This window comes from Mixophyes fleayi, chromosome 6 (genome assembly GCF_038048845.1).
Source record: "Mixophyes fleayi isolate aMixFle1 chromosome 6, aMixFle1.hap1, whole genome shotgun sequence".
Classification (NCBI taxonomy): Eukaryota; Metazoa; Chordata; class Amphibia; order Anura; family Limnodynastidae; genus Mixophyes; species Mixophyes fleayi.
Genome location: NC_134407.1, coordinates 162,992,974 through 163,015,517, shown reverse-complemented (window position 1 = coordinate 163,015,517; position 22,544 = coordinate 162,992,974). Strand labels below are relative to the sequence as shown.

Genomic DNA, 22,544 nt, shown 5'->3' with positions numbered 1-22,544 from the left:
ATTTGTTGCCCTCTGTTATATAAAGGGTAAGGGCCCTCAATGTGTTATGGAGAGTGTGATTGAGGTTGTGCAGGTCCTTGCAGGCTTGGCATCAGGCGATCTAGGTAAGCCATCATAAATTCTCTGTTTTCCCTGAGAGTCCACTCCTGCTTTACTTGCGTAATGAAAGAGTCCTGCAACTCACGCTCATTATCCATGAAGCGTTGCAGACATGCGTCTTCTTGGGCTGCCATAGTCATATCCATTTCCTTGAGCTCTTCTACCATAACTATGCTCATGGCTTTTGTTACTTGATCCATTTATTTATCTTCTTCTTCCTTTTAGGAACATTGTAAACTACAAATGGGGAAAAGAAAGGGAATACATTAGGGCCACTGAGAATGAATGAATATTGCTGCAAAATTAAATAGCAGTGTTGTAAGCGGATATGTGCTTGAGGCCTCCTCCCTCCTGCACACTAGCTTCACGCTGCAACATAAACGTGTTCATGTTTTAATATGTTTTTACATTTAGTTTGAAGGTTTGTAGTTTTGTTTAATTTCAGTTTAGTAATGTTAAACTTTCATATATTTATTTCATTTACTTTAAAAATGTTAAAATTAAACTTACTGTTTGAACGTAACGTCGGCGTCTGTATCGATGGCGAAGGTTGTGTCGCTAGCAACGGTTGTATCTCTTGCAACGCTTGGGTCTCTGGTGAAGGTTGTGCCGTTGGCAAAGGTTGTGAGCCTGCCAATTCCTCTGCCGACATATTAATGGTTTCTTCGTTCACATTTAAACACTCCAAATCACCATGTTCTTCCAGCGAATCATCTCTAATCATCAGTGATGGCACGCTTGACTGACTGCTGTCAGCTGTTGGACTGTGAGCATCACGGCAGCTTGATAATGAAATGCGATGGGATTTGCCAGGGCAGAGTTGTCGAACACCACGTTACATGGATCATAAAATTGCCATTCCATGCGGGCAGCACCACTCTTTCTCCGGTTGTGGACATGCACTTTGGAGTATTATTTTCGAAGTGACTTTAATTTATTTACCACCTGCTGCTGGCTGCGCTTTATCCCACGCTGTGTTAGTATTTTTGCTATATTAAAGTACACTGTTGCATCCTTTACAGTTCTGTGATGTGTTTTATGATTTCCTCCTCTCCTCTAATCGCCAGCAGCTCCCGCAACTCTTCCTCTAGCCAGTGTATCATCATCATCATCATTTATTTATATAGCGCCAGCAAATTCCGTAGCGCTTTACAATTGGGAACAAACATTAATAAGACAGTGTACCATGCTTTCTCCCATCTCTCTTCTCTGCAGCATTGCAATGACATCATCCTCCAGCGTCCCTATTCCCCCCAATCAGCTTCTTTCTGTGAGACCCGGGTTGAAAAAAAGGTTCACACTGCAGGCGAACCGGGACTGACACAGGAATGACCCTGTAAAAGTCCCTGGTCTAATTCCTGGGTCATCAGACCTGGGATTTTGCACTGACCACTTTTCACACTTAGCCCGGCAAAAACCTGGCTTTTATAAGCAGTGTGAATGGGATTGTAGGTCACTATAAGTAGACAGGGTGAGATTCACTGATCAATTTACCAAATTGCTGGGATCCCAAATGTCATGGATGCTACAAATTGCACTCATGCTCCACTCTGCTAGTATCCAAGTGGTCTGCTATGCCACGTAAATTAAATTAAGCCACAGGTTTCCCGGTTTATATTAATTAATGCTTGCATCAGTATTGCTTATCATTGGTTTTGTTACTTTTAGAACCAGGCAATATTTCTTTTCTACATGTGCTAAATATTTTTACTTCATAAATGTAACCAGAGTATTTTATTTATTCATGACTAGACCACATTTTCGTTTTCCTATGGGGGAGATTCAAGTAGCCGCAAGGTCCTGAAGGAACCTCGAACTATGGGGGGAATTCAATTGGCCGCATAACTGCTAAAAGTAACCCGGCCTGCGCACTATTACTGTTACTACGGTAATGGTGCAGATTATTACCGCTAGTACAGTAATGTTTAACGCTGATTTCTCAGGGAGCTGAGAGCAGAAATCCAGGTTAAACTTACCGAATTAACTATAATAAGAGTGCAGTCTGAGTTACTTTAGGCAGTAACGCGGTCAATTGAATTCCCCCTATGTGTTTCCACAGGATTTTTCTGGCAAAAATGTTCACTCATTTTTGCTAAAAAATAAGCAATGTTTTCTGTACCATAATACCCGGTTTTGTGCGCAGAAACACTACAGCCATTTGTAGCTAATTGAATCTCTCCCACAATGTTTGTTTAACTGATAAGTAAACTGCTTTGTATACTGTACTAACTTGCTTGCTATATTTCACAGATAGGACTTTAGTAGTATTGTGAAATGAATATTGCTTTATTTTAAATGCATTGCACAGGTTAAGACTGGGACCTTTGGCAAAAAAAACCCCAACTTTTCCATGATTCTTCCCATAGTTACAAACCATGCCATTCACGTTATATAAGACATGACGGAATTAGAGGGCCTGATCCAACTTTGAAAGCAACCTGCACGCAAGATGCATTTTTAAAATAAGCGTGAAACATTAGCATACGTGTGCTCGTATTCAGATACAAGATGATCTCAAGATACGTTTCCATCTGTATCTGGGTATAAGTACGTTCTGCATTAGCAGTACTTGTCACATGTTAACACTGCAGGATATGGACATAGATATGTCTAATATCATGTCCCATCAGAACGCGTGAAAAAAAATATAAAAAATATTAGGAACTCATAATACTATAATCATTAATAAAAATATGTTTTTAAAAAAACAAAAACATTTTTTTTACGTTAAATACATAAATTAGGATGTTCTTTTTGGGCTGGTCACATTCCGACATCAATATCAGTCATCTATGTACACACACATCCTACCTTTTTTTTTTTTAATCAGAAGACTTTGGGGTAAATTTATCAAGCTGCGGGTTTGAAAAAGTGGAGATGTTGCCTATAGCAACCAATCAGATTCTAGCTGTCATTTATTTAGTACATTCTACAAAATGACAGCTAGAATCTAATTGGTTGCTACAGGCAACATTTCCACCTTTTCAAAACTGCAGTTTAGTAAATATACCCCCCTAGTTTTACACCAGAAAGCAACAAGAAAATTCTTAGCAAATCATCAGATTATCCAATAGGGCATGTGAACTAAATAACAATGTCTGCAGTTATAGTTTAAATACATGCTATTAAGAACCACACAAGAAGAAAGTAGAAGTGCCAATGAAACACATTCTATTACATGCAAATCTTGGGGAATTGGGAGTGATGGCCTAAATTATGTGAGCCTAGCATTCACACGGAGCACCTAGATTTAATTCCACTGGAGCAGCAATGTATATGTTATGCCTGGCTAATGTCGACATTATTTACTCTTTGGTGCAGAATAAATTAGCCACATTGGGCCTGATTCATTAAGGATCTTAACTTGAAAACTTCTTATTTCAGTCTCCTGGACAAAACCATGTTACAATGCAAGGGGTGCAAATTAGTATTCTGTTTTGAACATAAGTTAAATACTGCCTGTTTTTTCATGTAACACACAAATATCAACTTTAAATTTCAGTGTACAAATAAGCTATCAAGTATTTGTGTACTACATGAAAAAACAGGAAGTATTTAACTTATGTGCAAAACAGAATACTAATTTGCACCCCTTGCATTGTAACATGGTTTTTGTCCAGGAGACTGAAATAAGAAGTTTCTCAAGTTAAGATTCTTAATGAATCAGGCCCTTTGTGTTTCTATGCACAAAACCAGGAGGTGCGAGCAAACATGAGCAAAGAGATTCTTTAGTATTAGAGAAACATAACGCAGAAACACATAGTGCAAGGTTCCTATGGGACCTCTGGGCTATTTGTACTGTCCCCTTTACTTCTAATTCAAATATTTCTACTAATTAGATTTTTATAGCCCCTAACCACTGTCCTGATAACATACTGCAAAACATATTATAAAACATAATATATTGTATTAGAAAATGATATTAACTTTAGCCAAAGAGTGCTGGCTAATACATGACTGTGCAGATTCCTAGTGAAGTGTGTATGGGTTATAGGAAGGAGTGGGCACAGGTAAGAGGAGACATTCCATGCACATGTATGTATATATGTTCAACTCACCGCAGCATGTGACACAGGGTTTCACATATACATGTGAGTGCAGAGAGAAGCATCAGCTGCAGGTAGACACTACAATTATCATACTGACACATTTAAAGGGAAATAATACATAAGCTTGGTAATGCTTTAAGCGACTGTAGCTCTTATGCACTCTGTGAGCCAAATAAATATTCAGGCACCTATCAGATTACCAGGGACTAATGACATCACTGACGCAGTCCATGACCAATATTTATTAGACACTGGTCCCTAATGAACTGATAATCTGCATACTTTTGTAGCCCACAAAATGGCTATCTCCATTGTGTGTATGACATACCACCCAACCGTCCCGATTCAGGCGGGACAGTACCGATTTGAGGGTTCTGTCCTGCATTCAGATCGGACAGCTTTGTCCTGTGGGTAGAAAATTTGGGAGGTATTGTATGCATGACACACTCATACTGCGTGCTCATTGGTGTGCACGGCAATGGAGGTGTTTGGAGGAGAGGAGAGTAGAGACGCTAGGTATGCCCTCAAGAACATGGCCACATGACCTGTCCAGAATGTTGGTAGGTATGGCAGGAGACGTGCACTTTAACATGCATTCAGCCAGGTCCCATAACACACTGGTACTTTGAAATGTATGGATATCTTAGTTTACCTGAAGTATAATAAAGAGTATTACTGCCTCCTCTCATGAACAGCCCAACATTTCAAAACACAAAATTGTGACAAATTTGACCATGACCCAATAAGTCAAGGCCATGTTGATTTGCTCAAACCACACCCTTATTTGGCAAGTCCTATCACTACAAGGTTAAGTCCCATGCTTTTTGGACAACACAATTGGGATAGTCCCACAAAATTTGTGACTATTGTATATACTAATAGAAACCTCAAATATCTTATCTCTCCAAGCTTTTCATATACAAGTGTACTTCTTTTATGTGCACTAGCATTTTGGGTTTACTAATCTTTGAAAATACCTACAAGCATCCAATGAGTGACAAGATGCAATCTTTGCATTTTACCTCATTCTCATCAGGCCCTCCAATAATGTAGCATATGACATCAGATAAACGTTGGGAGAGTACAGTCACTCCGTCCACAAGTAACACTTCACCTGAGGAACACAGACAGACACAGTAGTGAACTAATGGTGACAAATACTGATTCCCAGACAAAACACAATTGGAGAAGCAATGCTATGCAAATCTGGAGAGAGGGTATATATCCAGTCATGGGATAAATCACTCTGATACCTGTGTGTTAAATTCTTTAGGAATGAGTGGATGTTCGCCTGCTTACATAGCGTATAATTTTCATATTTGTACTGCGCATTACCACAAAACATGTTACACGCATATGCGTATTTTGCTGGCATCTGACACTTGTGCCTGCTTACGACCGGAGAGACGGGACAGGGGAGGGAACGTAGGCCGAGTACAGTGGTGCAGTCTCGCACAGAGATATATATGGGCCTGTCAGTAGCCGTATGCGATAAGGAATATTATATGTGCTCAGGGCCGGATTAAGGGAATGGAGGCCCCTGGGCTAAGGGGGCCTCCATTCCCCCGTGAGGCCCCCAATGTGAGGCGCCCGCCGCCCCCCGCGAGGCCCCCCCAAGCACTTACCTGTCTGTGCAGTCCTCTTTCCATGACGCGCTGTAAGCTCCTTACTGAGGAGATCTCCCCAGTAAGCAGATTACTGAGCGCCGGGGACGGATGACTGCACTGACACTGCTCAGCAGCATTGATCGGGCTGGGGGCGCCCCCGGACTGATCAATAATGCTGCTGAGGACTTTGAAGGGCCCCCTGGATGCCTGAGGCCCCTGGGCTATAGCCCAGTTAGACCTCGGGTTAATCCGGCCCTGTATGTGCTGGATTATAGATATGTTATTTAAATCAAACCTAATAGCAAATGTTAAAATAACTTCTCTTGTGCTGATCACCTGGTTGTATGTATGAGTGTATATGAGTGTAAACAGGCGCATAAGCTACTGATGCAGAGCTGGATGCATCTTCGGATGCATATGTATCAGCATATAACCGTAAATCATAGTTGCCTACTCTCCTGGAATATCCGGGAGACTCCCAAATTTTTGGGAGCTCTCCTGGAGAGCAGGGCAACCTCCCGAACCCTGAGTTGGTGAAGTTGGTAGGTACGGCGCTAAACTTGTCATCCTGGCTCCGCCTCCTGCTATAATAGGCCAAAATTGATATTGTATAGCAGAGGGCAGGGCCTAATGACATGATTAGCATGACCACGCCCCCAAGACACAGCCAACTTTGGAGATCTCCTGGAAGGAGTGATCTCTGAGGTTGGCAAGTATGCCGTAAGTACGCTTTTTTTGGACCCATATGTATTAACTTAGTATCAGACCTTAAATCTGACATATATAAGACCCATCAAATGTAAAACTGTCACAAAAAACAATAACAATACTTAAGGATACATACACAAACATTACTGACATGCTTTGCTGTTTTATTTCAGCTTGTCTTATAACAGCAGCAGATTAGACAGCGCCTTGTACTGGTGGGAGTGGCTATACCTGTTTACCTGAGGTATACTTAAGCTTCTCTTGCAGTCAAATTTCCAATTTGGACTGTTGAGAACCATAAATTCTTGTAATGATATATCTTTTACATTTTAATAAATATAATTTACGTGTTATTCAATGTAATTTATGTGTTTATAACAGATGTCAACATGAGTGTAAGCTACATCCCAGAGGGGAGGTCTAGTGACAAGTGCAGTGGGGCGTGGCACTGCAATTTGTGCCATTTTGACCCCACCACCTGCAGTGAAATGCTGAAATTGTGTCATCGTGCCGCAAGGGTCAGGTCAAAATGACACAATTCCCTGCGAATCGTTTCATTCAAGCCCCCATGCTGCCCACTTCACTAGGAAGTGGGCTGGATCTGGTGGAAAGGGCTGCTCTCCAGAACTACCCAAAATGCGTGAGAATTCCGAGAGAGTAGGTAAGTATGGTTGGAATGATGTCTATGTTGTAGGTGTCAGGACAGAGCATGCTTAGCCTCTTACATTCAGATCTCTGAGTCTTGTAGAAAATCCTTCTCTCAAATTCTCTCTGCTCCAACAAAGATGGGAATGTATGATCATAATACTAAAAAAAAAAGGGGGGGAGGGTGGTGAGGGATTGGGAAATAGTTGGAGAAGAAAGAGGAGAATGAATTAATGAAAAGTAGAAGAGAGGTACAAAGAGCACATATAACATAGAGACCTAGACACATAGGGCCTCATGAAGAGTTAAATAATAGAATTTTTAAAAAAAGCGATCTAGGCACCAGCTCTCATAGCCTGGGTTGGTTGCAACTAATGCTCACCCCCACCCCAGAGAAAAAGACTACTCTGTGATGAAAGCACTGGGGCCCTCCCAAAACCCCTAGCCATGGGATGTTGGGGTAATAGTATTGAATAGGAAAATAAAAGTATTTTTATGTGGCACTACAGGTCCTAGAAAGCCCTGGCAGCTATAAACTACTTGGGAATGCTGACGCTCGTACAACTACAAGTGCCAGCATAACAATGGCTACCAAGCATACTGGTGCTTTAGGTTCATTGACACAATTAACATCATTGATACAGTAAGGTTCATTGTGGCTAGACATGAGGAATCTAGCCACAACTATCCAATCAAAGAGGCTTTTTCAGGCTCTGACCAATCAGAGTGAAGGTACTCTGTTTTAGTTAGTTGCTGACACACCTCCTGGCCTGTCAAGGAGGAGTCGAGAGTAGTCCATATGGATTATTTCTTCTTCTTCCCTTTGGATCAAAAGATTGACGAGCATCCCTGTGTAATTATGTGAATAAAATGCTGAACAAGGGAAAAAGCAGTTTTTAAATAAAGTATGTTTTATTTTATTTCTTTTTTATAACAGTATTTTTTTTGTATTATAGGTCCCAGCAAGCCTTGGATGACAGGGCATACTGACGCTTGTAGTTCTACAAGCGTCAGCATGCTGTGGCAGCCATGGGTATGTTGGCATTTGTAGTTCTTAAATAATTTTACTATTTAACACCATTACCTCAACATCCACTAGCTAAGGGTGTTGGGAGGGACCCCAGTGCTTTTCACCATTAATCTGCTTTTTCCAAGAGGGGTGGCCTGCATTATTTTTATGGGCCCCATTCCCTTATTGAATTCATCCCCCTGCTGAACATGCTAGGACTGTGTCATTATGATCCCATGCTGCGGGTTTCCCTATTATAATGTGACCAGCCTAGCCTGTTATAGCCTGGAGATATTTGCGGCTTTTGCAGGGAGACCCCATTCTCTTCATCCCCAGTACTGTCCACAACCAACCCAGGCTATGAGTGCTGGAGCTTTTAGGGTTGGGGGTAACACTGGTTTTATTTACAATTATTGAATTATTTTCCTCTCTTTATACTGTTTATACTGTTAAGAGCCATGCTGCGGCTGCTTCCATCTCTGATACATGAACATGTCCTTACAGTAATTGGCTTACACGCCTCCCCCCCATCCACCTCTCTAATTGTAAGGAGTCGTAAGTGTATGTGACCAAGTCTGCACACGGACATATGCATACACATTTTTTGTGTGTATGCGCAGTACAGAAGTGCAGATTTTACGCAACAAAATCACACCATACATCTAATTCTACATGAGCCCTGTAGACTATAAACACACATCTGAACAAACAATATAAATGAGTATATATTACATACATTGAAGGCTATATATGAAAACTGGTGCAGAGGAAACAATTTCCCCACTCCAATCAGTAAGGTGCTTTCATTTGCTAAACATCACTAGAAAACTTTCATTTATAATGTGTCATGATCAGCACTCACCTGAGCCTGCGTGACGTGTGTGTCAAAGGGTTAATCAAAAACAACCACCTGGTCTGTCTAAAATGATTAAATACTTCCCTTTCTATGTCACACATAAGCTTTGCCTTAGCAATTATGCCACCACTAAGGTTGTTTGTGAAGAGCTGACACTCTTCTTCATGAAGCCTTAGGTTCTCCCTTAAAATTAATCTAACACAATTTACCTTAATCAGAGTTAACATAAACCACAATGTTCTCCTCTGTTTCAGCTATGTAGCATTTTGACCAAACTGTCATGTGAATTCGTAAGAACACAGAGACTTGAACTTATTAAGTGTAATTAAATATGGAAAGTACATATTACACAATGCTTAAGAAAAATAATTAGCAAATGACATAGAAATATATAATGCAATGCTTTCTTGTAAAATAAAAAGGATCAAACACAGAATTGATATGATCAATGTTCTGTTGCTGGGAGAAGCACTGGGACACTCTTCAATATCAGATTGACTCCCAAAAGTGAACGAAGCCTTAGAGTTACAGTGCAATTTAAAACTATGCTGCAGGGCCCACAGCTCCCCTTCCTGTGATATCAGAACTGAAAGGTCTGTGTAAATGCAAATTAGGGTTTTATGACCCCTGTGGACAATAGCTTCTAAGTCAGATTTTAAGTACACTGTTCTAACTTTACACCAGGGAGTAAATGTATCAAGCTGAAAGTTTTCCAGCGGGTTTGAAAAACAAATCAGATTCTAGCTATCATTTATTTAGTACATTCTACAAAATGATAGCTAGAATCTGATTGGTTGCTATAGACAACATCTCCACTTTTCAAACCTGCCGGAAAACTCTCAGCTTGATACATTTACCCCCAGAGTGGCTTACAAACATGATTTTGCTTCCACACAACAGGTCAAACGTTCCCCTTCATCTGCATACCATACATGCCTCCGGTAAGTATGATATTGGAGAAAATATGATGTAACACTTTCCTGTGTCAACCCCTCACCCCCCCGCCTGTGACCCTATTCAGCTTGAATTTGTCATTAACATATAACCCCTCAGCCTGTCTCAAAAGTTGAAACATCTGAGACTTCCCAGAGGTGTGTTAAATATCACTGTCCTAAAGGAGATATTTCAAAGGCTTCCCTTTTGCGACCTGCCGTAAATCATACAAGGTGCTGGTCCATAACCATGGATCTGGGCTCTTATCTATCAGCACCATCTGGGGAGAATAGAGGAGTGTAACATAATCAAACACATTGATTTAAACAGCTCCTCTGAGCCATGTCACGCTATTAGTAGGAGTTTCATGCCTAGCAATTAGCTTGCACATGACAATATAGCTGTTTGCTATGATCTGCATATAATTATTTGTGGCAGTTGCTAAATGGCCCTTTTTGTTTACAGTAGCTGTGTAGGTTTTGGTATATTCACTTTTTAAATATCTAAGTATTAAGGATACTTAACATCAAAATTACTGGCAGGAGTATGTTTATCGTGCTCCTAGGTAATATTAAGCCCGCCAACAACCAATTTTCATTATGCCTAAAGCAAATTACCAGGAAATAGAAAATAAAACAGGTGCAAAGTTGTTTAAATTTTTTTCTAAAAATTGACAATTTGTCAATAATTCATTACATTCAGGTTATACCAGTGGTTCCCAAACTTTTGCAGTTTGCAGCACCCTTAGAGTCTCCAAATTTTTTCAAGGCACCCCTCCAATATAATTATTGAGCAGTCCTGTTTTAGAAGTAGTTGGGTCAAAAAATTGTAATAAGTATTTAGGTCAGGACAGAAATACTTATTTAGTTGTATGCAAAAATGCCCCCTCTGCATCCAGACACACTGCCCCCTCTGCATCCAGACACACTGCCCTCTCTCACACTGCCCCCTCTGCCCTCTGTCACGCTGTCCCCCTCCTCTGCCCTCTGTCACATTGTCCCCCTCCTCTGCCCTCTCTCACGCTGTCCCCCTCCTCTGCCCTCTCTCACGCTGTCCCCCTCCTCTGCCCTCTCTCACGCTGTCCCCCTCCTCTGCCCTCTCTCACGCTGTCCCCCTCCTCTGCCCTCTCTCACGCTGTCCCCCTCCTCTGCCCTCTCTCACGCTGTCCCCCTCCTCTGCCCTCTCTCACGCTGTCCCCCTCCTCTGCCCTCTCTCACGCTGTCCCCCTCCTCTGCCCTCTCTCACGCTGTCCCCTCTGCCACGCTGTCCCCTCCTCTGCCCTCTCTCACGCTGTCCTCCTCCTCTGCCCTCTCTCACGCTGTCCTCCTCCTCTGCCCTCTCTCACGCTGTGTCCCCCTCCACTGCCCCTCTCACGCTGTGTCCCCCTCCACTGCCCCTCTCCTCTGCCTCGCTGTGCCCCTCCTCTGCCCCTGCTGTCACACTCCTCTGCCCCTGCTGTCACGATCCCTCTCACTCCTCTGCCCCGCTGTCACTCTCCTCTGCCCCCGCTATCACCCTCCTCTGCCCCGATCCCTCTCACTCCTCTGCCCCTGCTGTCACACTCCTCTGCCCCTGCTGTCACACTCCCTCTCACTCCTCTGCCCTGCTGTCACTCTCCTCTGCCCCTGCTGTCACTCTCCTCTGCCCCTGCTGTCACTCTCCTCTGACCCTGCTGTCACCCTCCTCTGCCCCTGCTGTCACCCTCCTCTGCCCCTGCTGTCACCCTCCTCTGCCCCTGCTGTCACCCTCCTCTGCCCCGATCCCTCTCACTCCTCTGCCTTGCTGTCACTCTCCTCTGCCACTGCTGTCACCCTCCTCTGCCCTGCTGTCACGTTCCCTCTCACTCCTCTGCCACTCTCCTCTGCCCCTGCTATCACCCTTCTCTGCCCCGCTGTCACCCTCCTCTGCCCCTGCTGTCACCCTCCTTTGCCCCGATCCCTCTCACTCCTCTGCCCTGCTGTCACTCTCCTCTGCCCCTGCTGTCACTCTCCTCTGCCCCTGCTGTCACTCTCCTCTGCCCCTGCTGTCACCCTCCTCTGCCCCTGCTGTCACCCTCCTCTGCCCCTGCTGTCACCCTCCTCTGCCCCTGCTGTCACCCTCCTCTGCCCCTGCTGTCACCCTCCTCTGCCCCTGCTGTCACCCTCCTCTGCCCCTGCTGTCACCCTCCTCTGCCCCTGCTGTCACCCTCCTCTGCCCCTGCTGTCACCCTCCTCTGCCCCTGCTGTCACCCTCCTCTGCCCCGATCCCTCTCACTCCTCTGCCTTGCTGTCACTCTCCTCTGCCACTGCTGTCACCCTCCTCTGCCCTGCTGTCACGTTCCCTCTCACTCCTCTGCCACTCTCCTCTGCCCCTGCTATCACCCTTCTCTGCCCCGCTGTCACCCTCCTCTGCCCCTGCTGTCACCCTCCTTTGCCCCGATCCCTCTCACTCCTCTGCCCTGCTGTCACTCTCCTCTGCCCCTGCTGTCACCCTCCTCTGCCCCTGCTGTCACCCTCCTCTGCCCCTGCTGTCACCCTCCTCTGCCCCTGCTGTCACCCTCCTCTGCCCCTGCTGTCACCCTCCTCTGCCCCTGCTGTCACCCTCCTCTGCCCCTGCTGTCACCCTCCTCTGCCCCTGCTGTCACCCTCCTCTGCCCCTGCTGTCACCCTCCTCTGCCCCTGCTGTCACCCTCCTCTGCCCCGATCCCTCTCACTCCTCTGCCTTGCTGTCACTCTCCTCTGCCACTGCTGTCACCCTCCTCTGCCCTGCTGTCACGTTCCCTCTCACTCCTCTGCCACTCTCCTCTGCCCCTGCTATCACCCTTCTCTGCCCCGCTGTCACCCTCCTCTGCCCCTGCTGTCACCCTCCTTTGCCCCGATCCCTCTCACTCCTCTGCCCCTGCTGTCACTCTCCTCTGCCCCTGCTGTCACTCTCCTCTGCCCCTGCTGTCACCCTCCTCTGCCCCTGCTGTCACCCTCCTCTGCCCCTGCTGTCACCCTCCTCTGCCCCTGCTGTCACCCTCCTCTGCCCCTGCTGTCACCCTCCTCTGCCCCTGCTGTCACCCTCCTCTGCCCCTGCTGTCACCCTCCTCTGCCCCTGCTGTCACTCTCCTCTGCCCCGATCCCTCTCACTCCTCTGCCCCGATCCCTCTCACTCCTCTGCCCCTGCTGTCACCCTCCTCTGCCCCTGCTGTCACCCTCCTCTGCCCCGATCCCTCTCACTCCTCTGCCCCTGCTGTCACCCTCCTCTGCCCCTGCTGTCACCCTCCTCTGCCCCGCAAAGCTGGTCCAGTGAGGCCCCATTTCTCGCTGCCCAAGATGCCCCCACCGACTGGGTGGAATGGGCAGTAAGTCACAGGCGGGTCAGTAGTGATGGAAGCCTGCCTAATGGTTGCAGTAATCCATCTTGCAATAGATTGCTTCGAGGCTTGCCATCCTCTTATGTGAATCATAAAGGATAAGTAAAGAATCTGTGCGTCGAATGTGAGAGGTCCTTCTCACATAAATTCGGAGAGCCCTGACCACATCTAAACACTCCATCGAATTCTGGTTGGAAGATGCCCCCGCCTGAAACACTGGAACCACAATCATGTGAAATGCCGAAACCACCTTCGGCACGAACGAAGAAATAGTTCTTAGAACTACTCTGTCCTTATGAAAAAACAAATATGGCTCACGACAAGAAAGGGCCTCTAACTCCGACACTCTGCGAGCCGATGCAATCGCCACGTTAAGAACCTTAGATCTGCTGAATGTAACGGTTCAAAAGGAGGCCCCTTAAGCATATCGAGCACCAGGTTGAGGTACGTGCGGTAGGCGGGCATAAGGTAGCTTGATATGCAAGACTCCCTGTAGAAATTTCCTAATATCCGGCATGTCCGCCAATCGAAAATGAAAGAAAAACGAAAGGGCTGATATTTGTACTTTTAAGTAGCCCAACCGGAGACCTGCATCAAGGCCATCCTGGAGGAAGGCCAGGAAAGGACGATGTATTACAAGGCCCATTCTCACACCATCTGATTTAAGTACACCAGATGCGGTGGTAGATAAGAGCCAAAACTGGCTTACGAGCTCGCAACGTGTTCACATCTCTAGGAGAGAATCCTCTAGACCATCAAAGGCTGGCTTCAACAGCCATGCCATTAAAGTCAGCTGAGGGAATTCCTGATGTCGGAATGGGCCTTGGAGAAGGAGGTCGCCTCGCAGTGGTAGACGTACTCCTTGACCTACTGCCATCGAAATACTGTCTGCATACCATACTCTCCGCGGCCAGGCGGGATCCGCCAGAATCAAAGGGAGTCACCCTTGCCTTTCTCGCCTCAGCACGCGGTGAATCATGGGTATAGGGGGGAATAGATATCCCAACCTGAAGTCCCAGAGCATTGTTATGACATCTATGGCTACTGCCAGGGGCTCCCTTGCCCTTTGCGCAGAAACTCAGGATCTTCCTGTTGTGCCTCGACGCCATGAGATCCAGGTCCGGGAGACCTCATCTCAGGATCAGCGACTGGAAGACCTCCGGATGGAGTAACCACTCCCCTGGCATCACTGCATGATGGCTTAGATAATCTGCCTCCCAATTCAGGATGCCTGGTATGAACACCGCTGAGACTGAGGGAACATTCTGTTCTGCCCAGGCGAAGATTTGTGCTGCCACTGTCATTGCTCCTGCACTTCTGGTTCCGCCCTGTCTGTTTACATAAGCCACTACTGTGGCACTGTCGGATTGCAACCTGAACAGACAACCATGAATCATGGTCTGGGCGCCCTGAAGAGCCATTAGCATGGCCTTCAACTCCAGAATGTTGATTGACAGAGAAGACTCCTGAGTTGATCAAAGTCCTTGCAGCCTTAAGTGAAGGGCCACAGCTCCCCAGCCCCTCAAGCTGGCGTCTGTGGTTACTATGATCCAGGACCATGGGGCAAAGGACCTGCCTACTGCCAGGTGATCCTGGACCAACCACCACTGAAGAGACACCCTCGCCTTTGGAGACAAGCGGATCTTCTGGCGTTCCAAATGCAGATGGGAACCTGACCACTTTGATAAGAGGTCCCACTGGAAGCAGCCGGAATGGAACCGACCGCAAGGAATTGTTTTCAAGGTCGACACCATCTTCCCTAGGAGACGCATGCACAAGTGGATGGTCGGAGTGTGAGTGGCCAGGACCTGTGTAGTTATTTCCCGTAATGACCTGGCCTTGTCCTCCGGGAGAAACACCTTTTGTTCTCTGGTGTCCATGATGAGCCCCAAGAAGGTCATCCTCTGGCAGGGAATCAATTGTGATTTCCTTAGATTTATTACCCATCCGTGGTGCTCCAAGATCCTGATTGTAAGTTTCAGGTGCTGTTTCAACAGCATCGCTGATGTGGCCTTGATGAGTAGGTCATCTAAATAATGTATTATCTTGACCCCTCTGGAACGAAGACATGCCGCAATTACTGACATGATTTTTGTGAACACTCTGGGCGCTGTAGAGAGGCCGAAGGGGAGTGCTCGGAATTGGTAGTGAGCTAATCCTACCGTAAATCTGAGAAGTGACTGATGTCCCTCCCAAATGGGGACGTGAAAATAAGCGTCCTGTATATTTATCAACGCTAAATATGTGTCTGCCTCCAGTCCATTAATCATTGATCGGAGGGACTCCATACGAAACTTGTCCACCCTTAGGTGTAGATTTAACATTTTTTAAATTTAAGATGGGTCGGAATGATTCGTCTGGCTTTGGGACCAGAAACAGGTTTGAACAGAACCCCTGTCTTTTCTGGTTGTCTGGTAACCTGCAAATGACTTCTGCAGAAAGAGGAGAAGTGACACAGAGCCGCAACGCCTGTCTCCTTTCTGGCTCGCGGGGTAATGATGTTGCAAAGAAGCGGCGAGGGGCTTGACCTGACAGGTCTATCATATACCCTCTCATTATGATCCAAGAATCCAAAGGTCTTAGGAGGACTCTATCCACTGTTCTTTGAACAGACTCCATCGTCCGCCCACTCCTGTTGAGACAAGAAGGGGTGGATGACAGTCAGGATGCTGGTTTTTCCGTAGCTTTTGCAGACTGCCGTCTCGTAGAGAGGGAGGACCTACCTCTAGAAGAGTGTCCCCTGCTACTGGTCAGTCTGCCTCTAGTTGTCTGATCCCTAGCAAAGGAGCCTCCCCCCCGAAAGGACTGCCGAAAGGAGCCAAATCGAGGAGGTTTTGCCTTAGTAACGTTCACTGGCAGAAAAGTGCTTTTGCCACCTGTGGCCTGGCAAATAATATTGTCCAATTCAGGGCCAAACAAACTTGCGCCTGAATATGGTAACGTTTCAAGAGATTTTTTTAGATTCTGTATCTGCGTCCCAGGATCACAGCCAAAAGGTCCTTCTTGCTGCCACCGCAGAAGTGGATATGGCGGAGTAAACAGAGATTGCATTTTGGGCCGCCTCATATAAGTATCCAGAGGCTTCCTTTAGATGCAAGGCAAGGGGAAGCAATTCTGAATCCTGCAGTCCCTCGGGCAAATGTTCTGCCCATGCTTCCATCTCTCTGGCAACCCACGCCGATGAAAACATGGGTCTGAAAGAGGCGTCTGCCTACACAAAGATTGATTTTAAATGAGCTTCGACCTTGTGGTCAGTGGCATCTTGCAGGGCTGCTGTACCCGGCACCGGAAGTGTAGTGTGGCGAGCTAAACAAGGTACCGGAGTGTCAACCTTTGGGATCTGTTCCCAGCGTGCCAGGTCCTCTTACTGCAGCGGGTACAGGGTAAGGAATCTCCATGGAATCGTAAACTTCCGGGCTGGCTGTTTCCAAGCTGCTTCTACTATGTCTCTTACTTCCACTGACGGTGGAAAAAGGATAGTGCACCTTCTCATTTTTTTGAAAAGACCCCGATCTGAAGATTTGGGCTCATCCAAATCCATAAGGTCCAAGGCTTGCCTCACTGCTAAGACCAGATCGTCAATGCCGTGATATTTAGAGGATTCTTCCAGGTCCATGACCTGCGTAGAATCTGAGTCAAAAATGGCCTCGTCCTCCTCTTCAGAAGACCTCTCAGAATCAGAGAGGGAGAGGAGATTTGTAAACTGAAGCCCCTTATTTCTAGAGAGTCCAGATCTTGGAGCCTCTAGAAAACGGTTTAATCTATCCAGGCCTCTGACCAAGGATAAGGACCATGCTGGTTCTCCAGAGGTAGGGCCTAGGTTCGTGACAGCGGATTATGGACCTGCAACAGCCACCTCCGATGTCCTGGCGGTTATTGGCATCTCCAATGCCACAGGAAGGGCAGTTTGCACTCAATCGGCAGGGAGAACAGCAGAAACTGGTTAACCCTGTAGGCTTAGTATGTAGTTGGACCAGAGAAGTAACCGACTGCACCAGGAAAGATACCCATGCCAGTTCTTCTAGTAGTGTTAGTACATTAGACTGGGTCTGCGTAGTGAGTGTCCCTGCGTCACAGTCAGTACAAAGTGCCCCCGGGTCCTTTTGCACAATAGGCAACTTAACCTTACATTTTGAACAAGTGAAATATTTTGTAAGTGGTGCTTTTCCCTTATCTGGAAAACACACTTAAGCAATACAGTCACACAAGATATAGTTTGAACAAATACAAGTATAGCAACTAATCTATACAGTAAAAGTTGTATCTTGTAACCAGCCTATGAAAGTTGGCTAAGTAGAATACAAACTGATTTTTATTACTACTTGCCCACATAGATCCTCTATCTAATATGAATAGAAAGGTATATAATAATGGTACTCCGCATTCCAGCTAAGCATGATATGCAGGAGAGGAGTCAGCCAGCAGTGTCCCCAGAAGATGCTGTCAGGCTGAGGAAGTCTGTCTTCCCGGGCAATTCCTTTGGCGCACAGATGGGTTCCTCCATGTATGTGGAAGAGGTGGGGGAACTCTATATTCTTTAGCTCCTCCCCGACATGTTCTGCTGCTACTCGTTGAATTGGTTCTGTATTCCTTATATTGTGGCAGCCACAGCATGTTCTATCCTCCAAAGTCCTCACTAAAACGGATCCTGCAGCTTTTGCCAAGATTTCCCCCCTCCTTTCTTTGAGGGGGGAACTTGGTATGCCCCGGCAAGATGGCGCCCACCATCACTCCAAAGACCGGCGCTCTATGCCTGTGAAGGCAGTGCCAGTTTTCGGGAGGCTGTCAGTGTGACAGTGGCTTGATTAAGCCGCCTGTCAGCACTTTTAAAAACACTGCCAGCTCTGTCAGTGCAAGACGTTCGGCTCTCACAAGACAGAGTAGTGCCGCTGCTCAATAGGAGTGTGTTCTTTATCTGTAGAACACACTCCTCAGATCCAAGTAAAATAAAAATAGTACCCTAAAAAAATAAAGTAATATAAAGATAAATTAAAAAACTACTAGCACAAAAAGTAAGCTCAAATCCCTTGGGCACTTAATCTAAACTGAGTAGCTACAGGGGGTTGCAGAGGGGATGGGTCTGTCAGCTTTGATACATTAAACAAGTTAACAAGTTAAGTGCCAACGCCATGCTCCCCTCATACAACCCATGGTAGTAGTGTCCCCCAGATCGGATGAAAGAGAAATTTGAGTTCTTTTTCAAAGTAGCAATATTTTTTTTTTATTAATAATTTAGCAAACAATATTAGATCAAATTAAAACATTAAGAGGAATGGAAAATGAAACACTGGAAACACAAGTACCAATGATTAGGATACTAAAAATATAAAATATAAAAAATACATAGGTTGCATACAAAATGACAAAACAATCTGATAAATGCAATGCCAGAAAGTCGCCAACACAATTCCATTGCAGTGCTCTACCATCACATAGCCAGCTCCCACACACACAAAAACTGGGAAGGGGCAACAAAATTGACAACTGGAGTTTTTCCACTACATATTACACACCGGATTCAGGTATGATTTGTACACTAACCACCAGAGTGCCCTCAGCATTGTACAGGTTCCCCCAGAATTAACTGCTCTGTATACTATTACAAGAATGGATATAATTTTATTGTAGTCGCCAGAATAAGGGCTGGGAACCTTGTGTATTAGGCCTGAGAAGTCTGGTGGTGAACTCTACTACATGTCAACTTTGTATCTTTGCAGATTATAAACTCAGGCCAAGACCTAAAATCTGTGAACTATGTATTTTATCCAATGGAGTCAATCACATAATTAGTGTTCAGGTAAGCAGTGAGATTTACTGGTATTCCCAGGCCTGTCAAGTCACACAGTCCCACCTTGTCATATAGTTTAAATCTGCTCATGGCCTCATGGTGACCAGAGTTCATCACATGGTAAATTCCAGTAACAGGTTTTATTTTGTGCCCATTAAGTCTCCTGAGCATCTGATGATCTACCCTTACAACCCAGGCAGACAGGCAGGGGAGGGCAAATTTCAGCCCAGGGGGGGGCAAGACTCGACTCAGAAGCCTATTTTAATGGAAAAAAATGCAGGTGGCCCAGTGACCCAGCCCAAGGTAGCCCATTATGGGACCGGGCCGGGGGGCAGTTGCCCCCTAGCCCAGCCTGCCCCTGCAGACAGGGATGAGGGAGAGCAGCAACACTGCACAGTGGGTGTCACAACTATGGGCTCTGGAGTGTCGGTGGAACATAGTGACATACATATCATAGAGTGGCATATGGAGGGCGCATGAAACTATGAGTATAATAGCTAGCTCATGGCATGGTAGGATATGTGGGAACACTGGCATCTAAAACTATATGGCAGTATCTTAGCTGTAGGAAACATATTGGCTATCCGGTAGCATGTGAGGCCATATGGCAGGCATATGAAAGGACAGTTGGGTCTGATGTACTTATTTTGACATAACATGCACATTAAATATATTTTCATTCCATACTTTTTACAATAAAGTGAGCTGTGTGGTTTCATTTTCAATATAACAATGTACTAATGTAAAGTTTTGGTGCTTTGTATGCCTTAATGCAGGCCTGGACAACATGTGTTGTGAAACTATAAGTCCCAGCATACCTTGCAAGCTATTGTCTGGCTTGAAATTAATAAATTAATCTTGAAGTAAATATATATATATTGTAACAAAAGGAGGCATTTAGCTGACAATATACAGAGAAAGCAGGGAAGTAGAGTAAAACATTTGTGCAGTAATGCACCTAGAGTGAAGACTTATGTATGAAAAGCAATAGTTTAAATTTGGTTAAACTTACATGATCTGAAATCCTTCCTCTCAGCAAACAGACAGGGCGTGTCTGGTTGTGCAAACAGATGTAGTGCTGGGTGTTTTATTTTAAAGAGAAGGTGGGTGTGTCACCTGTCCATCAAGCTAAGGCTGGAGGAGGAGCATCATGTATAAAAGCTTGTTTGTGTCATTTGTTCAGGGAGACCAAAGCTGGGTGAGCTGGGTGAGCTGGGTGAGCTGGGTGAGCTGGGTGAGCTGGGTGAGCTGGGTGAGCGCGCTGGACTATGTATAGCTAGTGTTTAGGGTCTCCATGATTGCTGTACAAGTATACGGTGTCAAACATTTACCATCCTGACAATAAAGCACCATAAAAAGGAAGTTGTTGTTCGCGTGTGCTTCTGCAGTAGCAGGCTCTTGCCACAATATATATATATATATATATATATATATATATATATATATATAAATTTGTGCTCTAAACCCATGCTGATTGTACTATTTGGTGCTACTTGATACATTAATTTCATGGTAGATGTGCTAAAGTAAAATTTCAGCGACTAAGTTATTCTCGACGATTTCACTCTAAAAGAAAATGTATCTGGAGTCTCTGTGTCTCAATTCCCCCTCTACAAGGGGCCTAATTTCTACTCCGTACCAACTAATTAACAATTACAATCTACCAAAGATCCCCATGAACTGGCCTGGGAGCGGGATACTGGGGAGGCTCTAACCCTTAAAGAATGGTCAAAAAATAGAGACACTCTAGCTAAGTCATCAATTTCAATTAGAGTAAAAAATTCTTTCAAACTTTCCTATTGATGGTATTTAGTCCCCTCCTCCCGGCTACATAATATATTTCCTAACTCCACAGATCGATATTGGAGAGGATGTGGGATGCAAGGTACCTTGCTGTACGTTTGGTGGAGTTGTCCAATGATACAATCCTTCTGGCGACAAATTCACTCTCTTATTGAATCTATTACTCAGATTAAAATGCCTGACTCCCCGCTATATTCCCTTCTTCCCAGACCGCTTCCAGATACCACCTGACCTACGCAAAAACGTATTCAACATATCTGAATGTAGCTAAATGTTTAATAGCTGTGGGTTAGAAAAAACGTCCCCCCACTACCACCACACTCTCAACAAAATCTGGTCAGTCTACAGCATGGAAAGCATCTCAGCTTTTCTTAATGATACTCCAATAAACTTCCAAAATACATGGTCTCCCTGGACGATTCACTATGGAGCTCAACCTCCATTAACAACCGTTTGACATCTTATTTCTGTAACTGCCAACTTTCATCTGATTTGGTGATTTACACCTCCCTCTTCCCAGACATACACATTGGGCCTGATTCATTAAGTTTTTTTCTCCTGGACAAAACCATGTTACAATGCAAGGGGTGCACATTAGTTTATTATTTTGCACATAGGTAAAATACTGCCTGTTTTTTCATGTAGCACACAAATATTTGATAGCTTATTTGTACACTGAAATTTAAAGTTGACCTAGAACATGCCCTACCCCTCATATAAATCTGCCATCATATTTTAAATGTACCTCCCCCTCCAATGCAACATGGTTTTGCCAAGGTGCAAAGTTACTCCTTTTTTTTTTGCTTTACCTTCCTTAATGAATCAGGCCCATTGTCCACATACTCTTGGCAACTTTGAATACCCCTTAATACCCTCTACCACGTTACTTTAATAATCGGAATATAGTAATACCTCCATATCTCCTTACCCTTCCCCCCTAACCCCTTCTACCATAGTTTGTCTCCCTTAAAATACACGCTATTACTCCAGTAACATACCTATTGTCTCAGAGCAATTTAGAGTTTCCTTCAATATCTATTATCCTCTGTAATGTTAATTCCTTTTGTCAACTGCATATAATGTACAGTATGTATTCTATTTGTTGACATGTGCAAATCAAATACTTTTTTCAACAAAAAGAAAACGTCTCATGTTGACAGGTTTGTAATCATGTGCTAGTAATTTATTAAAATGTACCCATCCACTACAGAAGTTAGAGGCAGTCATTTTGTATCCTGAATTAATGTTCAGCTTGTGAATTTATTGTCTCACTAAGGTATCCCCCAGTGATGTCACTAATTCTTAGTGACTTCATAGGCTGAATACTGATTAGTCCATTAAATAGGTACCTCCTCTGTGAGCAGAAGATGGGTACATGGAGTTGGGCTATGTATCTGGTATTGTACAGGGAAATATCTGAATAATTGGTGTAAAACTGCAAAATCTTTAAATGCAGTCCTTGTAACAAACAAAAAATTATTATACACAATAATAAAATATAAAACACACTTTAAAGGCATAGGGGCATAGTCAATTGTTAGAGTTACTGGCAAAAGTAACGCGGCGCGCGCACTATTATCGTCATTACGGTAATAGTGCGTGTAAATACCGTTATTGCGGTACCTTTCAAGCTGGATTAGTATTACCGTAATAACGGTTATACTTTTAACGCCGCGGAGAAATTCAACAATTGAATATGCCCCTTAGGGG

The 22,544-nt window shown here is 44.9% G+C and overlaps 1 protein-coding gene across 4 annotated transcripts in view; it reads right to left on the bottom strand.

The window, feature by feature from the left end:
* COPZ2 (coat protein complex I subunit zeta 2) overlaps positions 1–22,544 on the bottom strand; it is a 32,604-nt gene that overhangs the window by 8,380 nt on the left and 1,680 nt on the right. For all 4 annotated transcript variants that reach the window (XM_075176990.1, XM_075176991.1, XM_075176994.1 and 1 more), the window contains 3 exons: positions 7,189–7,270; positions 5,171–5,262; positions 4,158–4,213 (listed from right to left, as the gene is read on the bottom strand). In XM_075176990.1, coding sequence (XP_075033091.1) covers positions 4,158–4,213; positions 5,171–5,262; positions 7,189–7,270 — 230 coding nt within the window. The remainder of the gene's footprint in view (positions 1–4,157; positions 4,214–5,170; positions 5,263–7,188; positions 7,271–22,544) is intronic.